At 50.5% G+C, this 19,985-nt stretch overlaps 1 protein-coding gene across 11 annotated transcripts in view; it reads right to left on the reverse strand.

Moving 5' to 3' along the window:
- The window catches only part of Cacna1d (calcium voltage-gated channel subunit alpha1 D), a 462,187-nt gene that overhangs the window by 87,029 nt on the left and 355,173 nt on the right, over positions 1–19,985 (reverse strand). For 6 of the 11 annotated variants that reach the window (XM_076544143.1, XM_076544146.1, XM_076544141.1 and 3 more), the window contains exons 9-11: positions 17,978–18,147; positions 4,470–4,557; positions 3,079–3,105 (exon numbers count right to left, since the gene is read on the reverse strand). In XM_076544143.1, the coding sequence (XP_076400258.1) occupies positions 3,079–3,105; positions 4,470–4,557; positions 17,978–18,147 (285 nt within the window). Of the gene's footprint in view, positions 1–3,078; positions 3,106–4,138; positions 4,199–4,469; positions 4,558–17,977; positions 18,148–19,985 lie in introns of all 11 variants that reach the window. The other 5 variants (XM_076544144.1, XM_076544142.1, XM_076544139.1 and 2 more) reach the window with 1 other exon arrangement.

The following is a 19,985-nucleotide window of genomic DNA, read 5'->3' on the forward strand; positions in this document are numbered from 1 at the left end:
CCAATATTGAATCGTGTTTTCATAAAAATAAAATGAGCAGAACCAAACAGACACGTGACATGTCCCCACCCACCTTCCGTCTCGTTTGTGATTAGGGAAAGTCATTTTTCCCTTTGCCTGTCTCCTTTTTGGAAAACTCCCCATCTCCTTGCCGTAAGTGGACTGTTAGGCACCACAGACTGCTTGCTCTTCAGCAACCTGGAACCCAGGGGAGAACCAGCTGGGTTGCCAAGTCCCTTCTCTTCCGGCCATGCTGTCTCAGTGTCTGTCAAGAGGGCATTTCCTCTCCGGGTGGCAGTGGTGGTGCACGCCTTTAATCCCAGCACTCGGGATGCAGAGCCAGGCAGATCTCTGTGAGTTCCAGGCCAGCCTGGGCTACAGAGTGAAATCCAGGACAGGCTCCAAAGCGACACAGAGAAACCCTGTCTCAGAAAAAAAGGGGGGGGGCATTTCCTCGGAGGTACGACTCAGGAGGAAAATCAAGGCTGCTGCAATGTCACTCAGCTGTGTTGCTATGCTAAACCCATGCAAGCCAGGAAGCCAGCAACAGATGAGCAATGGGCGGCTTCACACAGACCCGGCAAGCTGGGCTTTACCCTGCAGTTTCCGACGGGACAAACGGCATCTAGACACATGATGAGCAGCACAGACTACTCTCCTGAGGACTCTAACGGCTCACAGCTGGGCTCTCCTGGGACACAAGGTAGTCCCCAAAGGCTATGCTTGGTGGGTCTACCTTGCAGAGTAGTGACAAGGGAAAAGTGACCCACAACATCTAGAAGACCTCGGTGTCATACTCGCTGGAAACATGTAGCACTGCTAGTTTCCCTCCCCTGGGCGTGGGTGGTCGGAAGGCTGCCTTCCTGGACACTGATCTCCTACACAGGGGCCTGGTGCTAGCAAGTGGAGATACAAAAGACACTTTTCCAGGGTTGGGGGCCTTAGCAGGCACAAAGGGTTATGGGTAAGTGGAGATAGAAAAGACACTTTTCCAGGGTTGGGGGCCTTAGCAGGCACAAAGGGTTATGGGTAAATGACAGCTGCAAATTCACACAAGTCGAGCCCCAGATTTAAGGTGTGGGAACAGGGAGAAGGGAGCCTCTTCGGAAGAGCCAGAGAAGGCTTGTCTGCAAAGCAAAGAGCTGGGCTGCACCTTAATGACTGAGGACTTCCCAGAGGTAGGTGGAAGTCTCCCTAGAGGAGACATCAGGCCAAGGACCCTGGAGGCGAAGTCACCAAGGCAAGACACCTATGGAAACAGGACAGTCTGGGATGGCTACAGAGTCGAGGAGGATTTGGGGAGGGATATCAAAAGCTGAGGCAGAAGATGAAAGGCAGGTGCCAAACTAGGGAGCATTTCTGTGGTCTTTGGTAACAGAGACCCACAGAACAACTCTTAAATTTTACTTCAGGTCAGGTTGAGATAGAATTTACATGCAGCAAGTTTATTCTTTTTAGGCCTACACTCGGTCAGAAGTGTAGAACACTTCCATCACTCATCTGAGTCTGTTTATGGCCCTCATCTCCAGATCAACACTACCGATCTGTCTTCTAATGCCCATTGCTGTGTTTCAACTAGACTGCCAGAAAACCAGAATCACGATCGGTATCCTTTTGAGGCTTTTTTTCCTCACCCAAATGCTTTTGAGATTCATCAGTATTGCTTCATTATCAGTAATTAAAAAAAAAACAAATGGTATTGTGTGTGCACATGAGATGTGCTGTGTGGTAACCGGGTAACGGTGCTGCGCCCTGTGTGTGGTGGTCGGGGACAAGTCTGTTGAGTTGGTTCTCCTCCACCTTTACGTATGTTCTAGAACCCGGGTCACCTGGCTTGCACAGCAAACCCCCTCCCCACTAAGACATCTCAGTGGCCCTCTCAGCATTTCCCCTTCCTCCTGTCACTGAGAAGTATTCTACTGCATGGATAAATAGATCTGCTCATTTTACCAACTGATGGACGCTGGGTTATTTCTAGTTTAAAGTAATTATGAACAAAGCCACTATAAACACATATAATTCTTACGTATGTCTTTCTCTTACATAAATACCTCAGAATTGGAATTGCTGGGCCACATCGTTAATGTAACGTTGTAAGGAACTAGTGAGTGTTTTTTCAAAATAATTATGTTATTTAACATGCCAGCCAGCACTCCACAAAAATGCCCGTCAGCGTCCTTGTCAGAACTTGGCGTCATCAGACAGATACTTGACTGTGACCTGCTTGTATCAGTGTGCAGTAGTTACCAAATTATGGTTTTAACTCGCATTTTCTAAGTAAACCATGTTCATGTGTGTAGATATCACGCATTTCTCCTCTTTGTGACCTGCCTGCTGGAAACTTCTTTCCAATTTTATAGGGTTCTTTTGTCAATGATACTGTCTTTATATATTATTCTCTCTATATTAGATACTAGTCTTTTATCAAATATGGTCCGCAAATATTTTCATCAGGTCTGTGGCTTATCTTTTTACTTTATAATAAAACAAAGTTAGAAGTTTTAATTCTGATGGGGAACAATCTATCAATTTTTTTCTAATATGGATTATGTATTGGGCAATGAATATGAAGAAATCTTCGCCTAACCCAATGCTTTTCCTCCTGTTTTCTCCTAGAGTTTCTGCAGGTTGAGGTGTTGTATTTAGTTTTACTGTTTGTGTGCACCAGGGAAATGTCTTTAACAGGGACGGACACAAGACGCAGGCATATGGCTCCACGAGACTTACAAAGGGAACATGTAGTCCGCATCCAGATCAAGGAACTGGATACTACGAGGTGCCTTAGAAGTCTTCTTGAACCTTCTTTTATGGAAAATGTTTATAAGAAGAGACTGGAGGGTTGATAAGGAGGCAAAATGTACCTCGTGTGTTGCTGTGCTATGGTTTGAAGGCACCGATGCTTCCCTAAGGCAGGATTAGGATACTTAGACTGACTGAAATCTGGGATCCATGCTTAAACTCAAGTCTACACCAATTCTATGTGAAATTCAGATTTTAAAACATAACATCAAAACCCCAACACAAGCTCTCGGGGGGGGGGGGGGAGAATGAAAATGAACAGGAACAGAAGATACTGACCTGAGTTTGGATTTCGAGATAGCCTGACTGAAAGGGAAGAAGAGAACAACGTTAAGACTCCCATTTGGAAGGCCTGACTTAAGCTCCCATCACTGAAGCAGAGATGGCTCAAGCCATGCACAGAAGCCAGGACTCTGGTCCCCGTGCCTACAGCCGGCCAGCTGGCGTAAAGGCAGAGCAGATGTCAAAGTGCTACCAGTGTGCCAGGAGGTGGGCGGAGCACCCTTGAGAGCCCAGGCAAGAGAAGACTCTCAGGTTTCCTTCCAGAGTGGCCCTGGAAACGGCACAGATGTGGGGGCCTTCTCCTGCCACCCCAGTGGAAGCCAGGAGGGCTGCTGTGGCCTGCAAACCCCATCCCAACAGTAGCAACCGCTGCTCCTGTCGGAACAGAATCGCGGCTCTCCTGATCACTGAATGGGTGAGGTTGGGGACACAGCATGCCCCAGAAGCTCAGTGTTCCCATCTGTAAAATGGGGGTGGCAAATCCATTCCCAGCCTACTTCATGACATAGGGAGGGCAGAGTGGGAAGAGAGCAGAGGCGAAATCACTCCATGAGCCACTGCAGTACTATCACATAGTGTGTCATTTTTTATTTTTTATATAAAACTCTGCCCCAAATCAGGTAGAGTTCTCTTAAAAATGACACCTGTGTGCTTTACAGGACTAAGATGAAAACAAGCAGGAAGCAAACAAAGTCACAACAGCACAGGGCTCCCCAAAGCAGGCGGTTCTTAGCACATTCTGCATTCCTGCCCGCCCACTCTGCCCCCCACCCCCCCACCCCTGCTACTGCGGCCCAGTCATCTAGAGAAAGCCCAGAAGCCTTAATGGGATGGTGCCCCCCATGGTTAGGAAAGGGTAGTGCAGGCATGGCTCCAGAACAAGGGACCATGAACAGAGGAGGGGGCCTCCCGATCCAGCGGCTGGGGATGAGGCTGGAAGGCCCCGGTGAAGGCAAGTTTGAGTATGTGGCACATTCTAATCAGCAACTCCGCCATTCAAGCTCTTCCTTCAAAGCACAGATGCCAAACCCAACTGGAAGGAGAATTGGGCCTTTACCCCCACCGCCGAAACCCAGAGGGCCCAGTCTTGGCCGCTCCTCTTCTCTTCCACCAGCACCTAATGAACACAGCAGGTGGCTGGGTTAAGCAGCACACTCCCCAGGCTCTGCCTCAGCAGGAGAACTTCACAGGCAGAGGCGTGTGGGATGCTGGGATGCCCCAACAGGCCTGGTACGGGAGGAGGGGTACCAAAGGGACGGAGGCAGCCTGTTAGAGCTCCGCTACTCTCTGACCAGAGCCCTAAGACTCCGCTGCCCTCTGGGGTATCTTCCCAGCCTTAGCATCTCTACACTGTGGGGGTAAGGAGGACACGCAGCCTCCACACTCACCAGAGACTTCCACAGCATCCCCGGGCCTCGCCTTCACCACTTACGTTCTCTGTGTTCACAGATTCAGTCTCACTGGTGGGCATGCTGGCTGTGGGGAGGAGAAAAGGCTTTAGACAGTGTGCCGTGGGATGACGTGCCAGGGGCGCGCCAGGTGCAGACTCTCAGCAATCAGGCAGGATGCCAAGGAGCCCTGTCAGGAGCACCGGGCTGAGCAGCCAGGCCTCCACTGCACATGAGCCTCTGCTTCCAGTAGATGCAGAGGAAGTCAGTATCACCTTCAAGGACAGTTCTGATGGCCCAAATGCTTCCCAAGAAAAGAAGGTGCCAAGCTGAATCCAGCCGCCAGGCCCGGAACAGGTTTAAACTCCCCATCTCAGCTCAGAGAAGCCACCTAAACACCTCAGCATGGAACTGTTTCTATCAACCCTCCCCAGGAATCGGGAGTTACTTTCATACCTCTCATAAAAGTTTTCACAGCACACTGAAGACCTGCTATTATGGTTAGGGAAGGCAGCACACAATGAGATCTTGCACAAAGTCATTTTCAAATGTTGGGAGCTTCGCCCAGTCTGAGGCAGTGGATCTCATATCTAAGTTCCACTGAGGCCAACATGGCCGAGGGCACTTCCCAAATAAGCCAGCAAAAGGAAGTAGGAAGAAGCGGTCTCGGAGCTAAGAGAGGTGAGGGCTCTTGCCAGCCACTGAGCAGGGTAGGGTGGATTCAGGCCCAGGTCTGAGATCTCTGAGCCCATCTCTGAGCCCTGTGTCCACATCAAGATGCTCAGAAGTGGCAGAATTGTAAGAGTTGTCCTTCTAGTGCCTGGAGGTCCAGGGATCCCCCAGAGCCAACATCTGACATTGTGGTGCCTGGGGGGTGAGGAGCAGGCAGTCCTGAATGAAGCTACCTGGGGGTCTGTGCAAGATGCTCGTGGATAAGAGACAACTGATTTTACTGGGGGGGGGGAGGGGAGCTGAAACTGGGGAAGCCACTTAAACACATGTACATTTTCTTCCTGAGGCAGAATCACAGTGAAGGGCTCAGACCTTACACTACCCGGATGAAAGCCTCACTCCTGTGGGCTGGGAGTTCCCTGAACAAGACCACCTCAAAACTGTCAGCATGTCTACAGAGCTGTGGTGGATGTCAGCAGTGTCTACAGAGCTGTGGTGGATGTCAGTGTGTCTACAGAGCTGTGGTGGATGTCAGTGTGTCTACAGAACTGAGGTGGATGTCAGCAGTGTCTACAGAGCTGTGGTGGATGTCAGTGTGTCTACAGAGCTGTGGTGTATGTCAGTGTGTCTACAGAGCTGTGGTGGATGTCAGTGTGTCTACAGAGCTGTGGTGGATGTCAGTGTGTCTACAGAGCTGTGGTGGATGTCAGCAGTGTCTACAGAGCTGTGGTGGATGTCAGTGTGTCTACAGAGCTGTGGTGGATGTCAGTGTGTCTACAGAGCTGTGGTGGATGTCAGCAGTGCCTGTAGCTGTTCTGGACTGGTGGCACTTCCTATAGAGCCATGGTGGACATTCTGAGGCCCAGCAAAGCCTGGAAGGGATACTGTTATTTCCACCAGTTGTGTGGCATCCCTGCTGAGGAGGGAGATAAAGCTCACCATAAGGACGACGGTAGGACCTGACTCACAGACCCAGAGATCAGAGAGGCATGCTTTCCAAGGGCACAAAAAGAAGTCCCTGACCCCATTCCTTTCGCAAACACTCCAGAAACTGAGCTTGCCCCTGTGGGAGGCTTAGCAGCTATGCCCAGGCACACTCAGGCAGCTTTCAGAAGCAAAGGCCAGATGAGTAGAAGCATGGACTCTGATTACACTCTTGGGACTCTCCTGTTCCTTTGTCCTTGAATACAAAGCGACCAACTACAAACCTCCATTCGCTTTTGAACCCATGAAAAAAACAACAGAGAAAGAAACAGATCAGGGCATCTCATCATCTGACACAGGAACACCCTTACACAGGCACCAGGCACGCAAGCACGCACACAGCTCCCTCCCTTCTCCTGGTCTGCTCCATGCTCTTGCCTGGAAGACCAGGTTGGGAAAGTCCAGGTTGCTCTTGCGGTGACAAGGTGAGGACCTCCACACTAGAAACCCTTTCCAAATCCCATTAGGAGTTCTTCTCTTTGTGGGCCGGGGTAGTTGGTGGTTTCTGGGGTTGAGGTATCTTAACACATGCATTCGGGGGAATCCCCAGGCCCTCATCTACCCAACTCTTCCTGGGGACATCCTGCCTCTCTTTGGGCTTCAGTTTCCTAATGATAGAGTGATAGTGTGAACCATACATTCAGGGCCATTTCTGTCCCGTGTTAAGTACCTCACAATTCTCATATTTGTCAAAATGAAACATCGCTATTTTTCAAGAGAAAACTTCAAAACAGACTAAATCCTTGTGGCTTCTACACTCTGGAGGTTTGGCTCATCAGTGTGTTCTTGCTTTTCATTCCTACGGCTTCGTTTTCCAAACAATCTGACGGAGACAGGTGAGTGACAGACAGCCTGTAGAAGAGGGGACACGTCGCTCTGCATTTTTGGCTCTGTGCCAGTCATTAGTGAGTGACTTTTATTAGCTGTTTCCCAGGCTGTGCATAGAGAAAGGCAGGAAACAAAATCCCACACCTTGAATGGCAGCCAACACTGGGAACTGTGGGGCCCTGTGGCCAGGCTGCACAGAGGGTGAGGTGCCTGCTCTCTTAGCCTCTCCCATCCGTTCTCAGGCATGGTAGGAGAGAGCCTCAGAGTGGTGTGCAGAATATCAGACCTAAGTTGAACCCACATCTGTGGCCTGACTTCTTCCAGACGCCATATCTTCCTCTCTACAGTCAAGAGCACCCGCCTCAGGGCCGTAGGCATGACAGACCAGGATGAGACACACTCGGTGTCGTCAGTCTCAGCCGCAGATCATGAGCAAGGTGCATAAGCGTGAATTCTGCCAATCGTATCAGAAAAAAAAAAAATGCTCCAGAGGTTCCCTGAAAGCAAAGCACTCCAACATGGGGTCACTTTGTCACTACTGTCTAGAGGTGTCTAGTGTGAATGGTCAAGTGCACCTCTTAATCAGCTTTGGCTACCACTCTTTGTGTGTGTGTGTGTGTGTGTGTGTGTGTGTGTGTGTGTGTGTGTATTTTGTCTTAAGAAGAGTTACTAATTTAGCTTGTTGTGGAGGCAGAAACTCTCTGGTCATAATCATTTACATAGAGTCCCCAGGAATGTGATGGCTATTCCAGAATGATGTCACCAGGGCTATGGCCTTGGTGGCACAGACAGCCTGGGTCAGGCCCTACCTGTAGCCATTCTCTGAGGAGGCAGGTCATCAGTTTTTCCTTAACTGTACTCCACAAAATAAACAAAGGACAAACATTCCTCAGGTTAGCTTAACGCCGAGCATCTTTAACCAATGTACGGAGATTTCCTCATCAACTTGCACTCTATAGATAACGTGTTTCTCAACCAAATGTGTCTCGGCTGTATGAATTAAGAGGCAGGCACACACACACACACATACGCACACACGTACGCACACATACACACGCGCAGGCGCACACACAGATAAACGAGGCTATGAGCGGGTTCAAGCAGACAGCACTTGGGAATGATATTCACTGCTAACAGACGGATCATTTCTTTCAGTGAGGGCAAAGACTCCAGAAGAGAGGTAAGGAAGGCTGAGGCTCAACCAGGGACATGTGCTTGCTGTGTCTGTGCTTAGTGACCTGAGCAGCAGGGCAGCATCTCCTCATTTACCTCTGACCTGCTATCAGCATGAAAATCAACACCCACAAGCTGTCTGGTGTCAATACCAGCAGCTGATAGGAGTCTCTTTACACGTCCCCATTCTTCAAGGAGACCAGAGCCCAAGCAGGACTGGCAATCCACTGCCCACCCCCTCCCGGGTAGTCAGGAGCCCTGCTGCCCACCCAGGAGGACTTGAACCCGAGTCCTCTCTCCAGGCCCAACATTTAGGAAACCGAACACAACATATGAATGGCTTCTGAAGAGCCTAAGCCAGCCCCAGGAGCCCGGATCCTCCAGCCACAGCAGCCCCCAAAGAAGGCTTTTCACACACCACAGTGAGCTCCCTGCCCTCCTTCTGGAACCTGTCACAACAGAGGCTGCTTGCTCAGATGTCCTGGCACTCTGAGCTGCGTTCGTCTCGGTTTGCTTTCACAAATTTTAAAATTTTATCTTTTAAATTGTGTGTGTGTGAGAATGTGCGTGTGCACGTGTAAGTGTAAACGTAAGCCTCATATATGCAGGTGGCCAGAAGAGGGCATTAGATGCCCTGGAGCTGGAGCTACAGGTAGGTATGAGTTGTACCATGTCGGTGCTGGAGACCAAACTCTAGGCCTCTGAAAGAACAGAATGTGCACTCGGCTTAGCACTGAGCTGCCACTCGAGATTTCTTTTAGCATTCTTTCTGCACTACTAAAGCTTCTCAAGGAAGCGGGTTGTGGGGTGTGGGGGTGTGGGGGTGTGGGGGGACAGCAAGAAGTGAGGCCAAACAACTGGTCAGTGGCAGAATTGGGTTCCCTTCCCAAGGGGCAAGGGATCTGACCGCAAGTTCTTCTGTTTTCCTATCATTTTCAGGACAAGCGTGAGCACTGCCATGCTGTGACAAGCCCTGCTAAACTCCAAAGGACCTAGGGGGCCCCTGAAGGCACTGGCACATGCTTGTGCTGATACATGTTGCTGACTCAGGGCGAGAGACTTCTTGGGAGGCAGCCATACTCACTTGGGAAATGTGGGTCAAGGTCAGACCAAGGTCTCCAGGTCTAAAACATAAATTGTGCCTAGAAGACTACAACTTCTCTGTGACGGTGGAAAAAGTGGCACAACCACCCTTGCAAGGTGCCTGTCCACTGTCACCAGCAGAGCGGGTCCGTGTTCCCATCCACAGGAGGCCACTCCTCACTCAGGGAAGCCCGCTTCCCAAAAGGATAGGGCTGTTTCCTCTCTCTGTCTATCTCAGAAAACTAACAGAGATGTCACAAGCATCCTTAAAATGTCACTGAGCCCAAGCTGCTATTGAGGAGGGCGGGCCCAAGGAGGGCTCACCCCTCTTGACAGTGACCCCCCCCCCCCCAGGAATAGCACCAAACCACCCTCCTGTTCATTAGCTTACATAAACCTAAAACCAAGCAGGTCAGCTCCATCCTTGACCCAACTTGAAACCCAAGCTTTACATTTTCTGTCCTTCTCATCCTCTTTTTGAGGCCCTCTGGGTCAAGTGCTTTCTGGGTGACGATCCCACGATTCCTTCCCTCCTTCGGGTCTTCTGGGGAGGCTAGGACCCTAACGCGGTCTCTATCAGACCATCCCACGATTCCTTCCCTCCTTCGGGCCTTCTGGGGAGGCTAGGACCCTAACGCGGTCTCTATCAGACCACCCCACTTCCCTTAACCTCTGAGCTCAGCATCCTTGCAGGAGGCAGCGGTCACGGCAACAAAACCATGCAGGGTTTCTGTCTTCTCCTAGCAGCTGGCTGGCTGTCCCTACGGTCCGCATCTTCTCAAAGATTCTTCCTCTTCCTGACCGTGGTCCAGCTTGGCGTTAGCACTAGGCTGGCCAAGCTGGTAGGTGTACCTAGACAAAGCTTGTGCTGCTGTCCAATTACAGCAGTAACCCATGGACAGCTGGGCAAGGACCCAGGTCTTGTCATAAACATCTCCATGGTAGTGGCCCTAACTGCTTTGCCAAGGGGTTGGCGGATTGGGTGAGGGGTATGATCAACATTATTTCGAACATAACTTTATATTTAACTGTTTCCCAAATAATATCATTGAAAAGATGTATGTCACCCCAGATTTTTTTCTTTTTGACCTCACTTTTTTTTTTTTTTTATTTTATCTGCGTCTAATAGCTCTAGCATGGCCTTGGGTTGATAAGCCAGAGACTAGAAGGCCTCGGAGAAATTAAAAACATGTAGCCTGGAAAAAAAATATAGCCAAATAACATTATTGGAATTTCTAAACAGTTTAAAAGTATCATTTAAGGAAAAGCATTTTAAAGTGTGTCTTCCAGGCTAAAAATATTCACACTGAATCAAATGAGCGGCCTCAGTCGGTTCAGCTGCTTCTTTACAGGTACAGGCCAAACAAAAAGGTGCCATTTTGGTAATGCCACACATTTGTGGGAAAGGCAAGAAGAGTACAGCGTGACCAAGCATCAGAGAAATCAAGTAAAGGCAACATAGGCATCTTCCAAAAGTACCACACAGCACATGCAGCTCACACGATGCCTATGTGAAAAGAGAGGACACCAGAGATGTCAGGCAAGGAGCTTCCAAAGAGCAAGTCCACCTCAGCAAGTTACCGTGATCTTTAGCCCTGCGTTGTCGAAAGCAGCAAAGCTTCCTTTTCTTCTTATCCTCTTTAAGCAAGTCAGCAACCGTGACCCCTTGAGGTGGAACACAGGCAATTCCATTACCACACAGCAGAGGGCAGCAAGAGCAAATGTAAACATGATAGCCAGGCAGGCAGGCAGGCAGGGCGGGAGCAGCTGGTCCCAGCCCACAGCAGAGGGGGCCTGAGACAGGCCTCTGATCCACCGCGGCCACCCCTGCTTTCTTGGGCAGGAGTCTACAGCTCAGGATCGGAAGGGATGGGGACATTTGCCATAGCTACTTCGCAGCCTGTCCTTAAGAACCTGTTCTAAATAAACAACCAGCTAGCTTACTCGAGACACAAGCTTCCTGTTTGGCCTGTGTATCTAAGAGAGTTCTTAAGGAAGTGCCCTCTAGGGAGTCAGGGGCCCTGAGTAGGGATGGGTAGGGTAATGCTAACCAGGACTGCTCTCTGGGACAGGGCTGATGGCAGAGAAGAAAGCAGACTCCGATGCTGACTCCAGCCGTACCTCGCTCTGCTGTAGGAGCACGGACTGGTTCTGCTTGCGAGTGAGATGTTAGCAGTGGTTGGGGGTGGGTTGCTGGAGGAAGAGGTAACTGGGAAGCAGAGTGAGACAAGCAATGTGCTTGATTCCAGCAAGGCATGGCCACCCACAGCTGTTCGCATCACCATCACCATAGCTCTCCTATGGTCACTGGGTCACAAGGCAAACAGGCCTGGCGTTTCTAACTTCTTGCAGTATATAATGTTTCTATAATCATGCCAAGCTAGCTCGCTAACCTTTAAATTAGAGTCTACATGCTCGGAGACAGGAATGTGGAGATAGTACAGGGGCCCCTGGGGACAGTGCTGGAACAGGCAAGAGCTTAGGGGCGTGGGCCCACCCTTTGGTTGGCCCTAACACATTTCTACAAAGGGCATGCTCTCCCAACACTGTGAGCCCCTTCTCCTAACCTACCCCAGAAGAACATGATACAAATGTTCAAATACTCATGTGTCGGAATGTGGTCCGTGAATGAAGCTGTGTGAGGGGATTTCTGAGACCCTGTGAGAGAACTCCAAGTGAATAAGACAAGAGTCTCGTAACCTCTGTTCCTCCATAACCGGGGCTGTTCCTGGAATGGGCTCGCATGGCCCTCCCAGTGGATCGGATAGGAGTGAGTTTGACTTCAGATCGTTCGTCACAACTGCCTACTGTTATTGGTTCATATGCCTCTGTGGAAAAACATGTTTTTGCCTCATGTGCAGCTTCTCCTTGTGACTGCACACTTTACTCAGGTGACTCCTCTTAACCCTCAGAGCATACACTGCCTGATGCTCTGAATAAAGTCGGCTATCACGTGAGACTTTAGGCCGCCTCAGTTTTCGGCCCTGCCTTCCCAGCTTCCTGCTGCTTCCAACTAGAGCAGTAACACTCATGGAGGTGCAGAGCTTGGGTTCAAACCCCAGCTTAGCAACTGCACGACCACATAGCCTGGTGAGGCCATGTGACTTGCGTGGGCTGTGGTTTCCTCATCCATCAAGCTCCTGTCTCATAGAGCAGTGTGAAGGATAAGAGCTTCTGTGCCCACGGCCCCAGGAACAGCACCTGATGCACACCAAGTGCTTGAGAAATGCAAATCACTACTCTATGACCTTTGAGTAAATAAATAACAGAATGCTTCAACGTGTGATGGATGCCACACTCCACGCACCACGCAGTGCTGATTTAATCACCCCAGAGGACAGAAGGCCAGGGCCGATGACTGCCCCAACACTAACCAGTGCACACGTCATCAGACCTCTGACCCCAGAGGGTGGCCCTCCCATCAGTCTCCCCAGTCCAGAGAGGGCAGATGACCAGGACACATATTCATCATGGGCCACCCACTGCTGCTCTTTGTTTTGCAGCTTTTAGTAGAATATTTGCAATTCTAAAGTTCTTCACGGGGATATTTTGTGATAAAAGGCAATCCTATAAATAAAAAAAAAATTAAATGCAATCTTCGTTTGCCTGTTTGTTTTATTTGAGATAGGTCTTGAAGGGTAGATAACCTTGAACTTCTTATCCCCCTGCCTCAACCTCTCCAGTGCTGAGATTATGGTACACAATGTCCAGTTTATGAGGTGCTGGGGATCAAACCCAAGGTTTTGTGAGGGTCAGGCAAGCGCTTACCAACTGAGCTCCACCGCTCAAGTGTAGCCTTTCAAAATCAGGCCAGCAAAGCGCCATGACTTTTATTTGCAAACAGGCATGCCACCCCTTACGCTCTGCTGACCTTTGAAGCAAACAATTCAGGAAAATAAATAAATCAGGTGGCACAGGCTAAAGACAGCCAGGTGACCTTGTGTACTAAGGTCCACAGGAGAAGCAGTGAGGGGGGGGGCACCACTCTGGGAACACTGAGAGAGCACAAGGCAGTGAGGGGCGGGGCTTCAGGTACCCCCCCCCCCCCCCTGTCTTTGAGCAGCAATTATCACTCCTTAGAGGGATTACTGGGCCCGAAGAGTCCTCACAAGGAGGCTGCCCTGTTTTCATTTGGTCAGAATTTTAGAATGAGCTCCCTTTAAAATGGTTTCTTTATTTTTAATGTTTTTTTTTTAAAACTAATCACTGACAATGAGAAGAGATTAAAATAGAACTTTAGGCTTCCAGATTTTAATAGCCCTAGAATAACACCATTGTTCATGAAGAAGCAGCTGCACATGTCCAAAAAAAAATCACATCACACACACACACACACACACACACACATACACACACACTCACACACACGGACTTGGCAGTTTCTTAAAGATTTGAAGCTCAGCAAAAAATTAATAAATTATCCTTGAAATTTCCCCCAAATGCTTAGGGACTAACTTCTGAGATAATTTTATCTATTCAATTAACTGTGGCCCGGCCGCTTTCTAACAGCGAATCTCCACTGATGATATCTTAAATAGTCAAAGGATGCTCACAGGAGACTCCCCTGTCACCAGCACAGGACAGCTAGGTTAGAGACCAGCCCTCCACAGCCCTCCAGAGGATTCTTAGACCAGTTAGACCAGTGGGAGATTCAGTCACTGACACAGCTCAAGACTCAGAGGTTCCTGACTGGAGCTCCCTGTGATTCTCTCCCAGGAACAAACAAAGAGAGGTCCCCTGCCATTGGCTTAAAGAACCAGAGCCTCTGAGCCAGGGAGCAGAGCCAGTCAGGAGATCCTTAGGAGGACTGTAAGGTACAGTCAGGGTTGGGTGTCGAGACTCCGCCCAGTCAGCCATGTCACATGTAGATCTCAGATGATGCAAGTGCTTCCCCATGTGCTTGACCTCATACCTGCTCCCTGACAGCAGGCCTGAGAAACCAGAAATGGACTCCCTGAGCCAGAAAGCAGCAGTGCCTTGGTCTCAGGCAGCACAGGGGTGGGAGGTTTGGCTGCCATCTCTCCGGAGAACTTTACAGTTTCTGAACAAAAGTATCCATCCAGGATCCGGAAAGAGGTCCTCAGCCTGAGACTGGCTGGAGATGTGGGAGAATCTTCAGAAACCCGCTACACAGGGCAAGTTCTGCCGGCGTCAGGCGGCAGCAAGAACTACTAGAGTCTGCAGCTGCAGGACTTCCCACCCTGGTACCGACGACAACGACGACTTCTTTTCCCATCCTCAACCCCTCAACATCTCCAGAGGAAACTGCCAATTTGCATGGAAGATCTGGCTGGAGACAGTGGCCAGTCAGATCGACATCCTAACCCAGCAGGATAAAGTCAGGATTCTGGCACTGCACTGTCCCCTCCCCGAGAGACGTTCTAGGAGCAGGGCTGAGTGTGAAACACAAGGTGAGGGGAATCTTAGACACCCAGGGATAATGCTGACACCATAGTGAGACCACAACACCTCCACTTCTCCACCTGCTAATCAGATGCACAGGGACAGTCCCAGGCCTGGCACCTGCAGGTGGCAGGGCCACCCCTGTTTGGCAGTCAGGGACACATGAGTCTGACTGAAATCCCCCCCCCTCCCCCCCCCCCCCCCCCCCCGACGTGGTTGGTTTTCTGGCCGTAACAGAAAGAAAGCAGCTGGCAGCCACGGCAATGCCAGGTGAGGCTTACCGGAAGAGCTTCTCCAGAAGGTTCGGGGAGACTCCCTTCACCCTCACCAGGAGGAGACTTGGGGGCTCTCCTCCCAAGTCATGTGACTCTCACCATGGTTCTCACAGCCTAGGGTCGATTCCTTTATTTAAAGCGCTAATCACTGAGGCTCTGGCAATGTGATGACCCCAGGGCCTCACGCCACAGTAAACCCGAGACCCTGGCTAAAGAAGGAGGGACTCTCTCAGAAGTGCTGCTCCTCCCAATCCACACTGCTCACCGGAGAAGTCACACTGACACCCAGAAGATGCAGCACAGCCTCGTGGGCTCGGGAGTTCGTTACTTGGTGAATTCTGGAGGTCTGAGTCTCAGAGAGGGTTTTGTTTCTTTTTGTGACAATATTTCTAAATAATGCATTAAGTACTCTGACCACTTGTCTCTTTCTGCTTCTTTTCTGTACCATTTCTCCAGACTGACTCCCCTCTGCCCTCCTTTTGTAGCAACGGGATGTTCCTCTCTCAGAGCCCAGCAAGGATGCCGCCTCTTCCACTCCAGCACCACTGGGACATTCTGGGCTCTGAGAGTCGACTGGTGGACTTTCATTACAGCGACAGCTTCTGCATTCTGCCCTATATAAGCTACTGCCTTCTCCTTTTCTCCATGGCAACCCCTTTGAAAGGCAGAGGCTTCATAGATTGGTCATCTCATAGTCGGGTTCTTTACAGAATGTGGCAGGACGCAGGAGATGCCAACCTCACATAGAACAGTGATCCCTTTAGGACCATCAGAAGACATCACGTCCAGGAAAATGATGTTTCACAGCACAGGTCCTTAAAAAAAATGAAAACAAAATCCTCTACCACAACGGACCATAGCAACCCAAGAAGCTGGATCACTGTTTATCTGTAGCTGTGGATCAACAAGGATATGGCAAGCCGAGGGCATGCATGACACATTGGAACCAGAAAAGAAGGTGCTTGCCTCGTTAGAAAAGATGGTACTTTCTCCAATTATACATAACAGGCTGGGTTTTGAGCTTAGGAGGCTGAAGCAGATGGAGGTGGGCATCCACACACAGGTCAGCACTGCAAATGAAGGAAAGTCTGGATAGGCTCTGCGCCTGCTAGTGTTAGTCAACTTGACTTGGGCTAGAGCCCTCTGGAAAGAGAAAGCCTCAGGTGAGGAATTGCCTCCATCAGTCTGCCCTAGGGGCCAGTCTGGGGGGGGCATTTTCTTGCTTGACGGTTGATATGCAAGGGTCTAGCCCACAATGGACAGTACCATCCCTGGACAGGTGGTCCTGAGGTATATCAGAAACTGAGTAAACCAGGAAGAACAAACTAGCCATGAGCGTTCCTCCATGTCCTTTGCTTCAGTTCCTGCCTCTAGGTTCCTACATTAAGTTCCTGCCCTGACGATAAACAGTAAGAAGAAATATATCCCTTTCCCCCCAAGTTGCTTTTGGTCATGGTGTTTTATCATAGCAACAGAAAGAAGTCTAAGGCAGGCACCTGCAGCTAGGTCTACAGTGTTGTCATCCACAGTAAAGCTAGAGAAGCCCTGTGGAGGCCTCGGGGGTTCGGGGGAGCTAGTTCCCTGGGAAAGCTGTGCCTATCTATACTTTTCTGATTAAGTACCTAGCACACACATCAGCAAATGCAAAAATCAAACAAGTGCCCATTCATCAACCCTGATCTCCTGTGAGAGACACAGACAAGCCACCTTGGCCCAGAAAATCTCACACTGAGTTCTGGGAACGGTCTCCTCATCCTCAGGCCCTGAAGCTCTGATGCAGTGAGCAGGGCAAGGCCAGAGGTTAGAGCATGCAGAGTCCTCATCAGCACACCGATTCTACATGTAAAGACCCATGACAACACAAAACACTCCTCACCCCTGTGACAGCTCGGATTGGAGTCCCAAAATAGAAGGAACGTCATGGCTATCTTGGTTGAGTCCCTCTACTTCGTATGGTCTTTGCCCACCCCATGCTAGTCCCAGGTCAAAAGCCTTCTCCTGCCGCTCAACTGCTCCACCTTAAACACCCACCTGCCAGGCCGTGCCGTGTGGCCCCACCTGTCCTAGATCTTCATCCTAGCTCCTGAGGTACCACTGTGCCTTGTGTGACCTGAAGGTCATTTGTGAGTGGGTCTAAAAAGGAACTGACCATGACCCCAAAGGGTTCTGCTCAACAAGGGCTTACTCAACCAACACATTCTACACAGAAAGACCAGTCTTGGCTTCCCGGGCTTCTCACTGGACATGGTTCTCCAAACATGTTTTTGATCTTTACTATCAACCATTCCAGAATGGAAACAAAGCAGAAACATCGTAGTTAAAGGCACTGTTAGATTTCAATTTCTACCCTTTCTAAGGGCCAAATGCTCCCAGGATGGGGAAGAGCACGTCTGTAGGGAAAGTATGTGTTAAGAGAGACACTGTGATGGACAAAAGCAATTAATTCCAGTGGTTGACTGATTATGGGGCCTGGCTTCCCACTGAAAGCACTCAAGGGCACCTACTGTCACAGCGTGGAGCCCAGGCGGGGGGGGGGGGGGGGGGGGGACAGCAGCCAGCACTGACTTACTCATGGCCTCTTAACAACTGCCTAGCACAATCAGCTGCTTTCTTCCCAGCCCTGATGGCCTAAGTAGTTGGCTTGGTGCAGAGAACACTGGAGGGGGCCATTTCACACAGCGGAGGTAGAAGGAGCCTGCTCCTCAAATCCTTGTGCAGGTGAACTACGCACTGAGGTGAGAGAAAGCACACGCCCTCCCCTGTAGCTCTGGGCTGAGATGTGTCTCCCTCGAGCATCTGTCCACACAGACGTGGGTTCAGAGTTCCCAAGGTCCACAGTGCAAATGGCCGTTCTCCTCAACTCGAAAGCCATCATCATATGAACCTAAACCCCATCCATGCCTCAGGTGGAGACCCAGACTGTGCACAGGTACACTAGCCTCTCTGTGACGTGGACAGGCAGAGGGGAGGGGGCGCTGGGAGGGGGTGTTTTACTCACAGCCCAGGGATAAAGGCACAGGGCATGGATGGGGGCACACTGCAGCATCTCAGTACACAGCAGGCCTGGCTGGTTAGAGTAGCAACACCTACTGTTTCGTTTGCCTTCCTCTCCACCCTCCTCTTCGTTCTCAGGATCTATGTCTTCTGCTTGGGTGATCCAATCCAAGTAGCCCTTGAGATCCTCTTCCAGCTGCTGCTTCTCCCGAAGCTTCTGGAAATCTCCCCGCGCTTTAGCCTTCTCTCTTTCCTTGGAGAATTCTCTGAGAGACACAAAGAGAACAGAGCACCGGTCAGACATCCCTGGGGACCTGCAGCACGAGCCGTCCGCCCTGCCGTGGCAGCGGTCTTACGGCAGGACGCACTCACAAGAGCACAGCAGTGCAGGCACACACGTGCACAGGACAGAAGACCAACGGTGAACCCGAAGCACAACGGTGGCGCCGGAGTTGCGAAGACCACATCGACACACATGCACGGTTTATGAGGAAGTACATTCCCTTCAGGACGGCGCTCTAAAGGAGCCCAGACTCAAGACATCCTGGCCCGTCTTTCCACCCACCTTGATACCTGGCCACCCACTTCATGAAGAAGGGTGCCACACAGTCCAGCTCAGGTCACAGACAGCACCCAGAGCAGTGGGCAGGGATCCAACGGAGCTGTCTTACAACCCAGGTCTCCCCTCCTGGGCAGTACTGGAGTACTGTACTCTGTCTGTCTTAACCTTTGCCTCTGGCCGTGATCTCTCCCAGAATGCCCCATAGGAGGCGGAGAGGTAGAGCAACCTGCTGCCCACGTACAGGAACACCTGCCCTGGACAGGTTTCGGCAGATGCACAAGTGTCCCCAAGTGTTTGCTGTTTTCTCTGCCTCCCATGACTGCAGTGCTCTATTACTCTGTATGTAGGCACAAACACAAAATCCCACGCCCGTGCAGGCCAAGTCTGGGAGTCATGACTGGCCAGTTTTTATATACAAGGAACCATCTGCACTTCCAGCCGTTAGCAGGAGCCAAGAGAGGTGACGTATAGGTCTGGGGCGCACATTAAAGCTGTTAGCAAGTGGGTGAGGTTATGGACAGAGAGGCTTCTGCACACAGACCGAGCACTCTGACCCAGCGACTGCCCTCTCCCACCCACCTGCTAGCCAATTCCAAGTCAGCGGGCGCAGCTCCCTTTTATGACCTCACTAACTCTGGCAAAAGGGAGATGACCTGCTTTCAGCAAGCCAGCTCCCTACTCTCTCCTCATGGCCCTCCCTCAACTCCAGGCCTTTGGGGAGCTGCATGGGCACCTAGGCAGCCAGCGAAACTGGAATCTTGGCTCAGGGGTTTCTCTCTGCTCTCAAGAAGGCTCCCACTCACTGTCCGACTCTGCACCGTTCAGACCCTAGGACTCAGCCTTGGCCTCAGAGGGCTGTTCCGTCTCCATGCTGTCCTCTGCCGAGGCTGTGGGAGGAATTCCAGGTGTAGCGCCCAAGACGTGGTGGGGGAGGGGCTGGAGGGTGTGCAAGACCTGTGCTTGGCCCTCCAGCCAAAGCACTCCTGGGGGTAATGCCTTCCAGTCTAAATACAAAGGGGACGTGGAGGGCTGCACCCTGCTGTTCACACAACAAGACGCACAGATGAGGTTTCTAGTCCACCGGAGTGTCCCAAAGCACAAGCAATGCACAGCTCAGGGGGGGACATTCGCTAAGTTGTTCTCAACTCCGAGAGTCCCATTCCATCCAGAGCCACACCCGTAAGGAAGGCCCAGAAGACCTGTGTGAAATGTACCCACAGGAAGCTGCAAGGGGTATAACTCTTTCTTAAAAACCCATGAAGATCAAATGGGCCTTCAATTCTATTATTTATGTTATTATCATTTTTATTACAGACATCTGTCATGTTATGGTCTCAGCACACTAAATGTAGATTATTACATACTAAGTTCTTATTCTGGATTCATACATGATCTGAGCTTTCTAAAAACAATGATAGAAGTCAGTAAAATGTTTCCTTGTGCAGCTAGGAATATGAGAAGGTGAAATTTTACTTTAACATCACATTTACTGGTTTACATTAGAACTATAAAAATCAATCTCATGCCAGATGGTGGAGGTGC

This window comes from Peromyscus maniculatus, chromosome 9, assembly GCF_049852395.1.
Source record: "Peromyscus maniculatus bairdii isolate BWxNUB_F1_BW_parent chromosome 9, HU_Pman_BW_mat_3.1, whole genome shotgun sequence".
Lineage (NCBI taxonomy): Eukaryota > Metazoa > Chordata > Mammalia > Rodentia > Cricetidae > Peromyscus > Peromyscus maniculatus.